The 19204-nt window shown below is 33.0% G+C and overlaps 1 protein-coding gene across 3 annotated transcripts; it reads left to right on the top strand.

Annotated features, from left to right (window-relative positions):
* The first annotated feature begins 6358 nt into the window (after positions 1 to 6358).
* On the top strand, positions 6359 to 19139 carry LOC127734846 (uncharacterized). Of its 3 annotated transcripts, none has more exons than XM_052244879.1 (2): positions 6359 to 6541; positions 17098 to 19139. In XM_052244879.1, exon 2 carries the CDS (start codon positions 17117 to 17119, stop codon positions 18437 to 18439), a length of 1323 nt encoding a protein of 440 aa, XP_052100839.1. In that variant the 5' UTR covers positions 6359 to 6541; positions 17098 to 17116; the 3' UTR covers positions 18440 to 19139. The 3 variants fall into 3 exon arrangements, with proteins under 3 accessions (XP_052100839.1, XP_052100840.1, XP_052100838.1); XM_052244880.1 differs by lacking the exon at positions 6359 to 6541 and adding an exon at positions 11193 to 11366; XM_052244878.1 differs by lacking the exon at positions 6359 to 6541 and adding an exon at positions 15777 to 15929.
* The last annotated feature ends 65 nt before the right edge of the window (positions 19140 to 19204 follow it).

Here is a 19204-nt window from a genome sequence, read left to right as displayed (position 1 = left end):
TTCTTAAAGTCAGGACACGAGGATACAAGTGTAGAAATAGATAAAGTTATCTGTATTGAAAGATATAACGTAACGTTGAATAAAAGCATCCCCCACCCCTTCTCCAAAAAAAAAGAAGAAGAAAAGCTAAGAAACAAGAAAATTTTCACCATATAAATTAGAAATTAACTTGAATGTTGAAAATGAATTTCTAAAATATACACTTAACGATCATTTATTATACTAGGTATAATTACAACAAATTGAATTTCTGTCTGAAAAGTTTGATAACGGGGCAAGGAAACGAATGTAAATTGAATTTGCATGTACAATGTTTACATTTGAAGATAATTTAATGCAATATTAATGTCTTTCGTTCAAAAAAAGCTTTGAATGATCAATTTATTCTTTAGAGCAAATATCTATGTTTTATCATTTTCATCAAACACTTATACCCAACCGTCTAAGCGCGTCACGTTAGCAAAGTAAATATGCTTCACAGATTTCTTGAGATTAGAAGAAATAAACTAGTTTTAACCCCATTTACTCATGTGAGAACCTCGTCAGTGGTTTAGAGCAAAACATATTGTATAACCACCTGCTCAAGACTGCATGTTACCTTTAATCTGCCATTTGGTTAGGTTCGTCTTCGGATGGCTGTCCCATTGACGTCAATTCATTAGAATAAATAGTCCAGGTCAAAACCTCAAAAAAAGGGATTAAAAAGTTGTAATCCAATAAACTGCTACCTGAATGAGACATAGTTCGTCGAAAGTATAAAAAGAGGGAGAAGGCACCTAGGGACAATCAAAATCCATAAGTCCATGTAATGCAGACAATCACAAAACATCGACTAAAACAAACAAACAAAAATCGGGTTGTTGTCTCTTTGACGCATTCACCGTTTCCATTCTCAATTTTAACCATATAAAGCACCACTTAGAAACTAAAGATTGAGCAACACGAACTCCACCAAATACTGGTGGTGAACCCAGGTCCTTTAAAAAAGAAAGCAGTTTCTGTTCCACCAGTACGCCCGTTTTGTTTCTCGTTACTAGTGAGTGAAAATTCGATCAGTCGCATTCATCAATGTCACAAACTGCCATATGCCTCCAAAGTCAAATGGACAATAGTACATATGAGCGGCTTTTGATAATGTTAAGCTGTCACTGGTAATTCAATAAACTGAAACACTAACATTTGACAGATTGTTTTTGGCCACCGTTTATAACTTGTGAAGTGATAATTTCAGCCGTTCCTCTATTTTTTTGATTGATTACTTGTTATATTAGCTTAAATTCCAATGGCAATTATTTCATGCATATTTAGGACGAAAATAAATTAACAATTGATACATTTAATAGGTTTTGGCAAGATAGTTCCACTGGGATGAAAAGAACTGCAAAATGAGGATGTGTTGGATAGAAATAGTAATTTTACCTTGCACCAGGCCTCAGAAAGTGTTGTAAGGGTTCTTATAGGTGCAGAGAGAGTGACATTCTCCCTACACGATGTATCGAATTTATAATCCTCATTTTTAACAGACGTGACTGTGTATTTCATGCATCCCGCACATCTAAACGGACGATCCACGTAAGCAAGGGTGTTGCTACCGGGCAGGAGAAGTCTGGCCATATTTATATACCCCAATTTGTTTTGTATACTGTTGTTTGTCTTTTGGTCTGTTTCGTTTTTTGCCATGGTGTTGTCAGTTTATTTTCGATTTATGAGTTTGAATGTCCCTTTGATATCTTTCGCCTATGTTTTGCCCTTCAGAGGTTGGAAGAAGTTTGAGTTAATGATATATCTCTTTTAGTAGTATTGCCATGATGAAAACTTACTCTGGCAAAACGTCTCCGCTGTAATAAGCAAACATCATAAGCTACATGGGTCAGATGGTATGCCACTTCTCAAGAATGAGAGAAAAAGAGAGAGAAGATACAACAGGGGCAATAAATAATATCAGATTTCAAATGTTTGTAAGTTGATCTCTCGCTAGCAAACACAAATGATTTTCTACCCCAGGAATAGATATTAACCTTAGATGAATGTATTTGACAAGACCGTTCAAAATTTTGGGTCCTCCATGCTTTTCTACTGCGTACTTTATTTTAACTTTTAAGCTTTTTTTTTCGAGCGTCATTTATATGTCTTTTGTAGACGAAACGCGCGTGTGACGTAAAAAAATTTAATCTTGTTATCTTTGACGAGTTTATTTGCAATTATCATACAATGGGAGATAACTCCAACTTTTTTTTTTACATGAAGGAATTGCTCTTTAAGATTGTAAATGTTTGCGGTAGTCTGCCTTTAACGTGAGAGAAAAACACGAAATCAATAACAATTGAAATAACCCAGAGACGAATTTAATGCTAAATTAAAAAAGGTAAACATTATCTATTTATCTGGTGAACTTTTATTTTGTACTAGCTTTCCAGTCGTTTCTCTTGATAATTCCTATCGTCATAGATACCAGTCTTAGTCATGTTAGTTGTCCATTTCAACTATTTTTTACATTTTGTTGATGTAACACTGCTCACATTGGAGGGGATAGTTAAGTCCCATATCTTTAATTCCGTCGTTAGTTTTCCCGTTTGAATTGTTTCACATTTGTCATTTCTGGGTCTTTTATAGCCTGCTATGCAGTATGGGTTTTGCTCATTGCTTTTCCCATGGTGGCCTATAGCTGCTTACTTCTATGTTATTTGGTCTCTGGTGGAGAGTTGTCACATTGGCAATCACACCACAACTTCTTATTTGTATATCGATATGCTGGTCGAAAGCCTATAGTCCATCGGTTGTTGTCTTCCTGATATTGCCTTGCTGAAATAGTGTTACTTAATTCGTAAAAGTCAAAGTGTTACAAGGGTTTTCTGTCCTTTACGTTTTGGAGTTTTGAGAGTTATTTGTTAAATGAGCAGCTAAAAATAAATAATGCAATTGATTGATGTTGTTTGCTTAACGTCCAGTGGCAAATATTCCATACATATTCAGGATAATAACACACTAACAATTAATCAAATAGGTAGGCTCTTCAAAGTTATGCGAACAGGATGATGGGCGGGAAATTTGGACTTCCTAAGCATTTTGTGTATGGTATGTTCGATAAGAGCAAACATATTGCGTTGCTTGCATCTACGGACCCTTCAAAGGGATACAAGGGTATATTTAACATGCACAAAGCTTGGCACAATACATACACGAGGAAATGAATGTAACGTCTCCATTCCGACAGGACGTGGTCACATATTAATGCATTCCAGACAAGCCATCCGGGCTCATCATTACATGAGTATAGCTGCCGTACTGACTCAGTAGTCAAGGTATCCACATTTCTACATTCAGTCAATCCTTAGCGTTAAATAATAATTTTAATAAAAATGATGATAATAATAATTAGTAGAAGTAGTAATTATTACTGTAGAAGTACCGGTTATAGTTTACGATACACGTTATGCCTATTCATAGTGACCAAATAAAACACAAATCATTGAGCAAGCCAATTACTAAAAGTCTTGTATTTGAATGCACCGAAAATCCTTTTCAGTTAAAATACTAAATTAGAAATGTAAACCTTTTATTACAAGGAATCAATACAATGCCGTGAAATACTTGATAAACCAGCAAGGAAACGAATGTTATTGTGATTTAAATAAATTCACTGAGTAAATAAGAGATATAATCATGCTAAATAAATCTATTCCGTTTCAGGTGGATTAAGGGCATACGATACAGTTTTGATCCCATAATGAAATTTTGATGAAAATTTGCAAATAGGCTATTTTTTACCTGCTTAAATCAAATATGTAATAAAAAATATACCTTCATGTGCTACTTTTTGAGTAAAATAAGGTCGAAATTTCAGATATTTACTCAAAATTCGGATTTGTGGACGTATTTTTCCTTCCGACAGAAATGCATTACTTTTTTGTTGTAAGAGATAAACACAAACTGTTTTTTGTAAAATTATTTATAATTTCTCTTCTATATAAGTATCCTATAAATTTATGATTTTTTTTGTTTGGAAATAACTGAAATTTAACAAATGTTCATTAATGTAGAAAAAAACGTCATTTTTTGCTGTATATTTATCAAATTTAAAAAATTGCATTATTGACTTTTTCATGAAAATTGGTACAAATAAACTTCATACGTAATCAAACCGAATGTCATTTTAAAAAAGAGGAGTCCATGAACTCTTTTAAAAGTTAAATCAGTTTGAATGATAAAAATCAGTCGAAAAATGCATCTTTTCCCGATATGTCACAGTTTGACGTCGCGAAAATAACATTTTACGTTAGCAACGTCATTACCTCTCCTGCAACTGTATCGTATGCCCTTAAGATATATATACAGGCAGTCGACAAATACATCGGTATACATGTAGTTTTTTTTTATATACTATCTGGTATTCAGAATATTTTTGTCTTGAAACAGTACCGACTGTACGAAATTCAAACAGGACTAAAGGCAGAAATCGCCTGTGTTGGTGACAACAAACTTTGAGCATCGCTTAGCTATTTCCACCGACGGATGCTGACGGGAATCTGAGAGGCTAAACCAACTTGCACTTAGGGAGCTACCATTAGATTTTGATGGGGGGGCTAGGATGAAATTTGAAAGAAAGGCAGGACAGGAGTTTTGAGTAAAAAAAAGGCAGGATGAGCAACTTGGCAAAAAAAAAAAAGGCAGGATTACAACTTATGTAAAAAAAAGTCAGGATAAACTAATAAAAAAAAAGGCAGGACCGAATAGAGTGAAAAATAAAAAGGCAGGACAGAGATTACAACTAAAAAAAAGGCAGGACAAAATTTTTCATCCTAGCCCCCCCCCCCATAAAAATCAAATGGTAGCTCCCTTACCTAATATATACTAGTAAGTAATATAAAGTATTGTTGATACTAACGTCCAGCGGCAAATTGATATGCATTTTCTGGACGAGAACATGTTAATGTAATATGAATATCAACCCTGCTTTGTACTAGACCGACACGTTGAGTCAGATTTTTAACGTGCTAGTTCACAAAGTAACAGTCCGCAAGAAGACATGTCACATCACCTGGACACATTATTCTGACTCCGAGTCGACCAGTCTTTGCTATTACTCCTTAATGCCGCGTGCTTGGCGGAAAAGCAGCAAATACAACTTTTAAAGTCTTTGGTTTGACCAGACCGGGGTTCAAACGCACGAGCTCCCGCACTTGCGGTGAACAAGCTACCAGGAGACCATCGAGGCGATCGAATTATTGGACAAGCTATGCTTATAAAAAAGAAGATGTGGTATGATTGCAAATGAGACAAATCTCAACAAGAGACGACCAAATGAAATTAACAACTATAGGTCACCGTACGGCCTTCAACAATGAGCAAAGCCCATACCGCACAGTCAGCTATAAAAGGCCCCGAAATGACAATGTAAAACAATTCAAACGAGAAAACTAACGGCCTAATTTATGTACAAAAAATGAACGAAAAACAAATATGTAACACATAAACAAACGACAACCACTGAATTACACGCTCCTGACTTGGGACAGGCACATACATACAGAATTTGGCGGGATTAAACATGTTAGCGGGATCCCAACCCTCCCCCTAACCTGGGACAGTGGTGTAACAGTACAACATAAGAACGAACTATAAAAATCAGTTGAAAGAGGCTTATTACAAATACTACAAATACAAGTGGACGTGGCCGGGTACTTGTACATCCAAACAACAAAAAGACACTAAGTACAGATCTGAGAGTACTCGCAGTTACTGACAGCTAGTTCTAAGCCACTAACAACTAATAAAAAAAATCATGCATCTAAGACTTTAGTCTTATCAATCCATACACATCCAACATCCAATGGATTTAGTGTACAGACGTCATAAACAATCAGAGAAAAACATGACCTTGTGTGTTAGCTTATTTGCGTTCGCTAGTATTATCTTGGGGTGTACTGACGGATATGAATTTTATAAGTTAGAACGAAACTACGGTAAACACCAAAGGGTAGCAATCATTATGATACTAGTATACAAACTATACTTCAATTACGTACACTGTAGTGTGTGTCAAGGTGACACCGTACTCCTTCAACTGTGTATCCCTCAAATAAGAAAAATATTGGTTTGCTTAATCGGGGTGTTATTTTCTTTATTAGTATTTATTACTCAAGATTAAGTCAATATTTTACATTTTATTTTTAAAAGTATACAAAAGACTTATGATAAATAAAGCCGTTAAATGGGTGTGCAATTAAACCCCGTTACACAACAATTGAAAAAAAAAGATTTAGTTAAATCCCATAGTGAAGATTGGTAAAACACAATAGGAGCTAATGAATGAAATAATTGTGTGCCATAGTATATCTTGTGTATTGATGTACATGTTTTAAAATACGATTTATATATGCCATGGACATAATAAATTATCAAAAAGGATCATTCTGAGCGCATGCCAATGTGTATTTAATCTAAAATAGATAACATATTGGAATGTCTCGGACTAGTTGTGGAGCTCATAGTACAAATTGCTATAAAAAATTAATGTGATTATAGAGGAAATTATTAGCAGGTGAGTTAAATATTTAGTTCATTTTTTATCAGAAAAGATTGCTACAATTTATTAGCTGGAGAAATAAAGTTGTGGGGGAGTTTAGATAAAGTTTCATAAGTCAAATATATTTTAAAGCTTAAATTTCTTAAGTTAGGGGTCCTCAGTTTGATTTTCGGGGGTTGGGGGTGGGGGGAGGAGGCAGGATTTTGAAAATGAATAACCTCGCCTGGTAAGAGCTGAAAATGAATTACCTTGCATAAGACAGAATGAATATGAATGTTCTGCAACGCAAAATGCCGGAAACAATAGTGTACAAAGCGCGAACAAAAAATAAACATGCATAACAACAGATCAAACTAAATAGTCAATCCGCAAAAAATCCTCCTCTCGCTCCTCCCTAGAATAGCAAATGGTCGTCCCCTGAAATCTAATTCATTGCTTAAGTTTGATTTACTGTCGCTGGTTCTGTATCGCCGAGCTAGACAGAATGTATTTCTCAAGTATATCTTAGATGTTGATGCACGATTTATTACATGTGTACTGCAAAATGACTAGTTGACAAATTTTAAACTACAGTCCCAATTTCCTCAGGCAGAGTTTACCCTCGACGATTTTTGTCTATATTGTGTGTTCTATCTTTATATATGTCTTCTACTGTTGAAGCACAACTTTAGGCTTCAAAGTGTTTAAATCTAGAAAACACATTATAGCTTAGAAACTACACGAATCACTTATTTATGCAGACATGAAATTAGTTGAAGGGATTTGTTTTGATTGATTGATTGTTTGCTTTACGTCCAGTGGCAAATATGTCGTGCTTGTTCTAGACGATTAGAGATTTGTTACATGTAGCTGCTGTATTCGTCTGTTTGTTTTATTATTGTTCAATTAAGATGCATTACATAAGCGCTTTCACATATCAATAAATTTTGTGGCAAACTATCCTTTTTGTTTAGTCATTTGCTTATATCTTAATATAAATGGAAAGATCTCAAAAAGAAGCATTTTTAAATTGTTTTTGATTTTGATTTTATATTAGATAAGGTTGAAGGTTTAAGACAATTTTCGGGAAATTTAAAATTATTGCTGATATCTGGCAGACAAACTTCTGATCTGAACAAAATTATCATAATGTGGATCTTCGAACTCAATGGTCCATAAAAGGACATTATTTCTACTTCTTTGCCACAGAAAAAGAATCAGCCATGTTTATAGGTTAGTAAGTTGGACCTGCAACACGGCGTCATATAGACATGTTTGTAAATTTTGCTCATTAATTGATCTTTTTTGTGCAGAAAATTCTCTTAATCCTGGGCTTTAAATTCAAATATTCCGTCAATAACACACGCTTTTGGATTACTGTGACATACATGTATTTTCTCTCCAGTTTATATGTTGTATTGATTGTTTGACGCCTAATTATAATGTTATTTAATCTAAATATAATTTAAAAGTATCGAATTTAATGAAATAGATTCTAGTTAGACTATGCTAAGACTTGTTTATGAAAAAAATGTTTATACATATTCCGACTGATTATACAATGACAAGTGAGTTCAATGTACACAAAATATTTCAATTAAACAATTTGCTAGTGTGCCTATCTCATGTCAGTGTTTTTGTTTGTGTGGTTTTGTTTTTATTGAGTATGGAGTTGTTTGAGGATATTCGATAGTCTCTGTGAATGTAAGAATATAATACTGATATAAAAATAAGGAGATGAGGTATGATTGCCAATGAGACAACTATCCACCAAAGTTCAAATAAATGTAAATAGATGTAAGCAATTTTTAGGCAACCGTACGGCCTTCAATAATGAGAAAAACCCATACCGTATAGTCGGCTATAAAAGGTCCCGAAATGAAAAGTATGAAATAATTCAATTGAGAAAACTAACGGCCGAATTTATAACAAAACAATTTACGAAAAACAAATATGACAGACATGAACCAACTAGAGGCTCCTGACTTGGGACAGGCACATAAAGAATGTGGCGGGGTTAAACATGTTTGTAAGCTCTCAATTCTCCCCCTAACATGGGACAGTGGTGTAAAAATGTTGAAAAAAGCTTAACTCATCAGATCGATACAAAGCAGAAAAACATCAAACATAAACACAGACCGGACGTGGTAGGGTATTTATCCGTCCCTCATCCCTATCAACAAAAAGGACAATAAGTACAGATCTGAGAGTACTTTCAGTTACTGACAGCTGGTTCAAAGACAATAACAACTAATAAAAAAATCATGTATCTAAGACTAAAGTATCAATCAGTACACATTCAACATCCAATGGATTTAGTGTAAAGACTTCATTAACAGTTTAGATTGTATCCTTCATTGTTAAGACTCGGACCATTTTATTATTGTTGAAGACAGTACACTGACCTCAACATACCTGTTTGGTTGGGTTGCTGTCTTATGAGCGTACACAATATATCTGAATTTTATCATTATTAGAGTATATTATGTCGTTTATCATCTAGTTTTCTCCAAAATAAACTGAACAACCTCAGAAAAAATTAAGCTGACCTGTTAGAAGTATTTGATCATTCTTTTTATGACCTTTTTTGTCACAAGGCTCCTCACGTATTAAGCCATTTATAAATCTTTTGGTTTGGAGTGTTCCTGGTGAACGTCAACTTCGGACGCACCGAATTTAATCATTATTTATATTTTGCATGCAAATTTCCGTCGTAGCTTTTCGTATTAAATGTCCTCCATTTTTGAGGATAAAAGGCTTTATTCAAAGAAAGGATAGGAAATATAGTTTGGTCGGGTTGTCTCTTTGACACATTTCCCGTTTCCATTCTTCATTCTATGGAATACCAATATCTCAAAGTGATAACACTTTCACTGCTTTTTTTATATCGCGATGACCGTGAGGGCAATCCGATGTATTGCTATCGCCTAGATTTCCATAAGGTAAAATTCGTTTTGGGTTTGTAACCGATCTACAAACATGATAAATACGCGCATATTAACGAGTGCAAAATGACCTTCCTTATCGTTTGTTATAAATACATCTCTTCAATGAATACTAATAAAAAAAATTTTGTTTAGAAAATAAATTAATGATATGAAAATGTTTTGTCGTTAGATATATATATGTATATAAGTAAAAAATCATTTATAATATATATGCACACGTACCGAAAAATTGTGTTAAAGCACGTGGAAGAATATCTCAAGAACGTTTTGCGACAATCCCGGCAAGGACCGGTAACTCTGCATGGAAGATTGTGTTTGCGGGAAAATATAAATGCCTACTCATACCCAATCAAGTGTCCACCATGCACTTGCACTGCACTATTATTAGAATAGTAGAATAGAATGATATACAAATGGATGACAATTATATATTATATACATATAACTGTTATATCAATATAATATATAACAACAAACCAGTGTATACTGATTTGTATCACTACAATATAATAGTTAGTACGGTGAGGTTGAATTTCCTTCATTTATTCATCATCCACGCACGAACTTGTCTCAGAAATAAAAAATCTCTGTACGTTAACCTCAGTTACAGGTATAGAGATGTGATTTTTTTCTGTGACAAGTGCTTTTGACCATCCACAAGAACTTGCGGTCATCCGATGTTCAGTACTTCAGTACTTTGATTTCATTTTATCAGTAACTCGAATGGTTAAAGTCACATGCTAACAGTGTACACAAATTGCTTCAATGTCAAGACGGTCCCTGATGTGTATATATAAAGCCATTGGTGTATTTATGATAATCATTTCAAATGTTATTGAAGAAACATAAGTGATATTTATGAATACATTGGAGAAGTTTTACTCCAAAAGAGCACTTACACGAAGGGTTAAAATTGGCCTTAAGATTATTATATGTTTTTTAATCAAACCAAAATACTAAGCATTTCTCATAGATTTAATTGTAACATTATTATTAATACACCTTTTTGCACCTTATATTATAAATTCTGAAGTTATGACTCCTTAAATAGTATTATTTGTGTTGTATCGACAGTTTTGGTCCCATTTTTCTATAATTTATGACAGATTTTAGCATAATTAACTTCAGCCGCCATTCCTGATCTAGATTTTTTATGTTTCGTATTTTGTAAAAATGTGATGACTTTGGGGCCTATAATTTACTATTACGACGAGATTTATTTTACCTAGCATTATGGAATCACGAAGTTGTTTTCATGATGCTATTTCGTGGATGTGTGTAACCCTCATCTTCTTTTATTCATAAATTGCATAAAAACAGACTTGGCAAGGAAAACTAATGCCATATTTTCCCAGTAACTCAATAACCTAATTAAATCAGTGCTAGACTAATAAAATATATCAGAACGTATGAAATATTAGATGTCCAAATTTGCAGATTTTTAATAAAGAAGATTTTACATTGTTCAATATGCCTTGTATATTATATCAAATATCGCAATACGAGTAAACTTAAGGTACATGGGTTCTTCAATTGGAATCAAATCACAAAAGACCAGATCCTCTTTTGATAAGTATGAATAGAAGTTATGATACTATCTATATTTAAAATGACACAGCACATGACCATTCTTAACTTTAAATACTCTTTATTGTTCTGATTTTTCATATCTTTCTTATACCCTACGTTTTTTGCTAAATAGTATACATGTCTCCATTCTATAATATCAGAATTGACGGATACATGGATTAATATCATGCAAATGATCAAACGACTTGATGTCGTTCGAGTCTAAAGCTAGAAGGTCGTAGTTAATTGTTTGAAGAACTCTAAATCGACTGGACATTAATTATGTTTCTCCGCTATATATTGGATTTATTTGATTAAACTGCTTGAAGTCATAGAAATCTGTGGTAAGCTTCGTCATTTTTTGTCCTTTTTATAATAAAGCGTATGATAGTGATCTAAGTGCATGCGACATGTTTTAATGAGGTTGGTAATAAATTTATTGGAAGGCTTGATACATAAAATGTTTGTGGGTAGCAAAACTAAATGGGCCTCAATAAAACAGCCAATAACATCTTATGTCATTTTTTATTGTTGCTTGAAAGAGTTACAATCTTAGGGGTATTGCGTTACATTATCTATAAGTCAAAGTTACATCAATGTCTTATCCAAATTCCAAAGCACTGGCCATGGCTCCTTGGTGGAAATTATTAAAAAAAACAATGATTTACTTATATAAATGAAGAAAATCTGTCTCACGTTGGAAGTATCATATATATATATATATATATATTCAAAATGTTGCAATTTAGCTTATTAGACGAAGAAGGTACAATAAATATACTTTGTTATTTCTATGAATTATTTCTGAATGTCTGTAATGTTGGGCGTTAAGTAATCATTATTCTATTTTGATCACATCAAGAAGGTGTGTTTAATATGTGATTGAAATAGAATAGTCAAATTTTTAAAAAAAATATGAAAAAATATTGCATTTATATATAAATGTACAAAAGTGGTATTAAATTTCTTGAATTATCCTTACCAAATACACTAAAGAAGGAATAGAGGCATCAAAACCACAAAAGAACCTAAAGAGAACAGTTAACACCGTCTAAGGTCAGCTATGTCTTAGGTAGTTACAATCTTAGTTTTAATACAAATACCATTTAAATAGAAGCACTATTTAATTAACTTCTGGGCTGATGATATCAAGGATATTTAACCTTGCTTTACATGTAGGTTTGGTTGCACTTATGTTTGTAGTACTATCAATCTGTGTCTATATATTGCTTTTTACCGCACCCATCTCACGGTTTGAGTCTAGTAACCACTTGACTCCGTCCGTCCGTCAGACCTTGGGTAGAAAACATCCGTCAAGTTTGTCTTGCCTTCAACGGAAGAGATTGATTATATATATGTTCTGTGGTTTTTATAATGTTGAGTTGTAGCGTGTAAGCAATGCCATGCAGCCACTTCCTGTTTGGTGATAGTCTGAAATTTTACAACACTCATTGTACATGAAAATTTGAAAGGAAATCCCAGTTATGCTTCAGTGTACCTCATTCAATAGCATGCAGCGACGCAAGTCTAGACCCCTTTATTGGTCTTGTTCTTATTAGCGGTTGCATTTGATTTGGAATCTCGCTTACAATCAATCTAAAATCAACATATCTTGCTGCAGTTACGTCTTTGGAAAACTTCCTTATAATTTTCTTTGGAATTGTTAATTATAGTAATGCTCCTACCACAAGAAAACGCACACAACCTTAATCACGAGAAGAAAACATTACATGGAATATTTTATGAATTAATAAATATATACATGCATATTTAACAAGCAAATCAATAATTTGTTAGGATGTGCAAACAATTTTTTCTGTGATTTTTTCATTTTACTTATTATATCTTGGGGTTGCTTCGTCTCGAAGCTGTTGTAAGCAACAAAACTAGACCTAAAATAAATTAAAAGACAAACACATTAAAGAATGTAAGAAAAAATGAATAAAAAAACAGAAAAATATATAACCATGAGTAAATAACACTTTAATTAGATGATGTTATTTTTAATCGAATTAATGCTTTACGCAGAGAGAAGTCGAAGTATTCAGAAAAAAAATGAAATTGTCGTTATTTGGCCTTAGTCATTTTTATTCCTGTGAAGTTTTTGTTGTTTCTATATTTGACTTATATTGATTCACTTCCACAATTCTGCAACCTTCGGGTAACACGTACAACAAGGTAAAGTTGATTAAATATTTGGATAAGATTTTCCTGTCTTAACTGTAATTTATTAGTGTTCAGTTTTTATACCTTTGGAAAGCTATATATAGTTATTTAAAATTATAATTGGTAAACACATTGCCACGATCTACATTTTGGATATTTATTGTCAAATCTGTAAATGATCTGTCTAAAACTAGTAGAAAGTCTAAGGTTTCAGGTATTGAAATTCTTTTCAACAAGCATTATTGTTCTCATTTTGTGGCAAAATTTTGGTTTAGTATAAACTTACTCTTCTGTGATTGATTACATGTATGCACAGCTGTTTCATTGATTTTCATTCAATGCCACAAATCTTCGACTTTATAATATAAATATTATATAGTATTAGACTAAGTAAAGGAAACGAGTGATCTATACTTTCACACTTTCATAGCAAACGTTTAGTTTATCAGTTTTTTTTTTAATTTGGTTGTTCTGTTTGTAACAGTCTAATAAATCTCAAAGCCAAGTGGTTATTTGTAAACTGCAGAATTAATAATGAATTTTAATACATTGTAATGAAAATGCATGAAATATTTGCTACTGGACGTTAATCAACAATCAAATGAAATAAACTTAAAAATGTCATGGCCAAACGGATGCATATTGGAAAATTTAATTGTTTTACTAATACATCGTCCTGTAAGCGATTAAAATTTTGCAATTGGACATTAAGCAAACAACAATCAAAATCCATCTACTAATACAAAAAACAACTTTCGCTATAATTGAGAAAATACAGATATGTGTTTTTTATCATGTATTCCGGACAGTCTCGTGCATAATTTGCATTGACTAGCAATAATTTGAAAACTCTAATTATATCTTTGAGCTAATAAAAGAATAATGATAGTCATTATCGCGGCATTATAGTGAAAATAAATGTTAGCGCACTAAACAATTTTGCTTTTATGAGATATCAATTAAGGACCAAGCGAATTGAACGTTTGTCATTTAAAATAATTCATATCAATTGAGGTTTGCCACCTACCGTTTCAATTTGAAGAGTAAATTAAAGACACTGTGTAAATACATTTAGGTAATTAAATGCACTTGCTGTAAACGTTTAGGCAAACATTAAATATATAGAACTTAAATGAACAAATACCATTAATAAAATAATTAAAGTGAGAAAGTATAGTTTTAAGTAAAAAACAATTTCCGTCAATGTATAAGGTAAGAATGTTCATAAATTTTGATAAGATACCTTCAAAATATCATCAAATAGTTTCTAACATTTTACGCATGTATTGAATGGCACTTTTTCAGTTTGTCCTTTTGAGTTTTGTCACATGATAAAGTAAGGACCGGTTAGGGTTACTGTCACTGTATTTTATATCACCCTGGTACATCTCGAGACATTAGCCCTGAAACAAAAAGTGCATTAACATTTTGACAAAGAATAGCCTGTTGTTGATGTTCAAACAGAGTCAAAACAATGCCATACAACTACGAAAACCACATGGTCCATATAATCGGACTAGGTACAAGCTTAAAATATGATGGAGGCAAAATCAGTTTAACCTGCACAAAATCCTCCCGAACTCAGTCTTTTTACACCATTAAATACAGTATATACCAAATAACACAAGACAGAACCAGCACAGTACAGATACAACTTGAACAGGAAATACAAAAAACGGCATATAATATGGAAAGCAGGGTCCAAATGTTCATGCTCTCTATTACATTTAACTATATCATATGCCCTTAAAGAGGTATTGGCATCTAGGGTCAGACTCACTTTTAGTTTTTTTTTTTTTTATTGAAGTTGAACTAAAAAGATATAAGAAGATGTGGAATGAGTGCCAATGAGACAACTCTCCATCCAAGTCATAATTTGTAAAAGTAAACCATTATACGTCAAAGTACAGCCTTCAACACGGAGTCTTGGCTCACACCGAACAGCAAGCTATAAAGGGCCCAAAAATGACTAATATAAAACTATTCAAACAGGAAAACCAACGGTCTAATCTATTTAAAAAACGAGAAACGAGAAACACTAATGAACCACATCAACAAACAACAACCACTGAACAATAGGTTCCTGGCTTAGGACAAGTGCAAACAAATGCAGCGGGTTTAAACGTTTTAACAGGCGCCAACCTTCACCCTAACCCGAAACAATAGTGTAACATCACAACATAGAAAGACACACTATAAAATATCAATTGAAATAGCCCAACTCAATGAACAGATATATTAACAAAAACAAGTAAACATACACTGAACGAATAAAATTGATCTATGACACAATGTAAATACAAACTTAATGAAAAAGGGGGAGATGTAAAACACATATTTTGTACATAATCAAACAAAAGGTATCAACAATCGCACTTTTCCGAACTTTTACCCATTCTTATCTTTTATTTACGAGTATGACCTCGACGTTCTCATATATACCAACTATCTTTATACATGTAAGGTTTTACGTATCCAGTTCATTTGACTTATTATATTTATAGATAATTACCCCCTTGAAATTAATTCTTTACAGTAAGGTTGAATGGTTGTCATTATACACCACACGCCTTTCATAAAGTTCTATAAATGTTTATTTCTAAACTGGCAATTAAACTTTTTAAATGTTATATCATATATTGTAAAATTGTCAGCATTTGAAAAGTTCTTTTCTTACAAACATCTAAAGGGAATATGGCGGACTTTATGTTTAAGCAGTACCATTTCCGAGACGGGGACAGGTTTGTTTCTTTAACTTTACCATTATTTTAGAATTGATCGAATATTTTTTCGAAAGTTTGCACTACTACGGTCCTTCTAATATTGTAGAAAAGTGGAACTTTCACTGAATTATATGTAGATTAAATTCTTTTTATTACTTGCCCTGAGTGTAGCTAGGGTAAAAGCCTCGACTTCGATTAATTTCAGATCTCACTGTCTTAAGTTCATTTCATCGTTTATTCTTTTTTTTTGCCTGAAAAAAAAAAACAAATAAAAATTTATTCGATTTGTGCTACAAGATTTAAAGATTCAATATTCATCACTCTCAACATTTTTTTAATGTATTCGATATCATAAATAACACATACATATGTAAATATATTATGAAAAATGAAAATAAACTAATTAAGTTTTTATATTCAAATAGTCATTGAAAAGTATTTGGTTCAAGATAGTAGTAGAGTCTACTCCCTCCGTCATGTTGTAGCCATGATTACCAGTACTGATAAAATGTAAATACTTGAAAAAAGAGATGATAATAAGCCCACAGTTTTAATTGTTGTCACATATATGATACATTGTTCCTGAACAACGATATTATGAGATATTACCTTCATCTCAGAGATTTTGATCCCCTTCGTGTATCTTTCTTAATTTCAAAGACCAAAATCCATACGGAGATATAAAAATGATAATAAACATTAAATATATTACAGTTATTTGTCAGTATATTTTGAAAATAATGTATCGTGTACAATCGCGTCATATACTATTTTTTTTACCGTTTTTGTGTATTCAGTTTAAAAAAATAAAAAAAAATTAAGATATTGATTCGCAATAAACTGGACCAATCCCCTTAGAATTCGCCATAAATTGGACCAATCCCCTCACAAACAACTAAATGCCTACATGAAAATTGCTCATATTATAAAAGGGTTGTTTTCCAATGACAAATATAGAAGTAAGAGTAAAAATCTGAAGTACACACTGTTCACGGGTGATTAAAACTATAGTGTACTAGCTTGTTTCTTACATGAAACCGTATATTTTGTTAGAATGTATCTCATTAGCGTATTTTCAGAAACACTAATTGCGTGTACTCATTTCATGTATCCTTGTACCGCAGCTTTTCCGACTCATTGAATCGATTTTTATTAAAACTGAATGATGCTGTTTTCTTTATTTTAGGATTTTAGTAGTGCCAAAGATGTTGCGGGTGTGCAACTCGACACATGAACCTCTACATACCCCACGAACGCCTAAATCTCCAAATGCGGAAGTCATACGTAAACAGATAGTAGGCATGATTCACGAAGAACCAGGCAAGGAAAATGATAAACCTTTGAAAAACCAAAATCCATTGATATACCAAATAAAACGGAAGGGTAGCACGGGAACTATGTTGAAACCTAGTGATAAAAATGAACGGCAATTAGAGAGAATTAAACGATCTCATCTCAAGTTTATAAGAGAAGCAAACAGTAGTAGGAGTAAGGAATTTCCATCAATTGAAAACTATGTCTTGCATGGGGAATCAAAAGATCCTAGCTACTTTGCAGACATTGGTGACCCTGCTAAGCGTCACTGGAGTCTTCCCGGGGATCTAAAACAAGAAATAAAAGTTAAAAACGTTAGATTTCATATACAAGAGGAACCAAAAAAGAGTAAAATGCAAGAGGACTATGAACCTAAGGAAAGAGAACATGCTCAAATAAGTTGTGAAGTGCGTGGTAGTGCTATTCAATCAAACGAAAAGCCTGGAAGAATGAGCAAACCGAGTCTGAGGCATCGGCGAACCGAGGCAGCAAAACGACAAGCAACAATTCATACATCCCTTCAATTGTTTAAAAGACGATTGAAATTAAATCATGAAACAACATATATAACACCATCAGTAAACACAAACCATGATAATGATTATATCATAAGACGAGTCCCCATTAAAAATAGTCTGAACGCAAATATTGCGGTGCCACGTGCTGCCTCGGCACCCAAACCAGTCATTGAACCGAGATTAACCGTAAATACTACTCAAAGACCTAAAAGTTCATTTACACCTTGTTTAAACGCACAAAAGACATTTTTGAAAGCTAGACCACAAAGTAGTCCAGATCGCTATCCAAATGAAGGTCATCTTTTGCGACCTCGGTTGCATGAAAATTTGCATAATACTGAGATGAACTTCTATCAAGAGGATGAAGAACAGGAACCGGAAACTGTAGCAAATGTTGTAAATACTTATTTCGTAGAACAAGGCAAACCTAAACCAAAGGAAATTTATCAGTCTTCTCTTAGTGCGCATAATCTCGATGTTCATAATTCCCTAACATCATGCCCTGACGCAAGAATGAAACATGTGAACAGTAACCATCATTTTGATAATCGTTTCATGAGATGGCTTGAAGAATCGTCAGCAAATTCTGAAGAGGCTCGCCGAGCAGCAATGCGGTCACATCCGGAACCAATACATTCACCGGAAGCACCAAAATATCCATTACTTCCCCCAGATCATGATGATACCGAACTATAATTGAAAAATTTATATTGATACTTATTGAACGGATTAGGGAATAAATTGCAATACTGGAGAAATTGACCATTCCGCTCTTATTACAGTTAAGTTGTTTCACATTGTACACATAAGTCTGAGTACTTTACATAGTACATGCGTAATAGAATTATTTGGTTCCCATTAGTATTAAGAAAAGAAATCTAATTAGACATGTTAGTAGAAATATTTGTTAAAAGCACCAACTTAGATTTATAGTATATATGACTCTATATGAGGGTTTATTTCAAATATTAAAGAAACACATGGTTTTACAATTTGCAACGCAAAAGGAATTGTCGCTTTTAAATCGAGGGGATATTTAGTTTATTAGGCTGGAGTAACTATGTTACATAAATATTATAATGCAAACATTTGAGTCCTAATTGGTACATGAACATTAATGTATAATGAAAAATATAGATAGTTCTTTCCACGGATAGCATTGTACACTCGCGAGATTGAGTTTTCCTCTTTTGTTTAAATGAAACAAAAAAGGAAAGTTCATAATTAAAGGTTGCTTTATTCAAAAGACAAAAACTTAGTTTGCGATTATTCTAATTCCTTCTATTTCTATATTAATGTTGAATTATGTATAAAATGTAATTAATAATGGTGTTTTATTGCATTTTGACTAATTTCATGTATGTTGTGTACGTTTAACTATATGTTTTAAAATACATTCGTTGTTTTTGTTTTAAATGATTCGGACACCAGAACGGATTTTTCTGTCTGTCACTATTATTG

Source organism: Mytilus californianus, unplaced genomic scaffold (genome assembly GCF_021869535.1).
Source record: "Mytilus californianus isolate M0D057914Y unplaced genomic scaffold, xbMytCali1.0.p SCAF_3, whole genome shotgun sequence".
NCBI lineage: Eukaryota > Metazoa > Mollusca > Bivalvia > Mytilida > Mytilidae > Mytilus > Mytilus californianus.
Note: the sequence above shows the minus strand (reverse complement) of the source record. Positions and strands in the feature narration are given on the sequence as shown.

What these genes read in the sequence shown, in the direction of transcription:
- LOC127734846 (XM_052244878.1), top strand. Translation starts at nt 15,883, where the DNA reads ATGGCGGACTTTATGTTTAAGCAGTACCATTTCCGAGACGGGGACAG. An exon ending in CATTTCCGAGACGGGGACAG is followed by an intron (nt 15,930 to 17,097) that starts GTTTGTTTCTTT and finishes TCTTTATTTTAG; the next exon opens with GATTTTAGTAGTGCCAAAGA.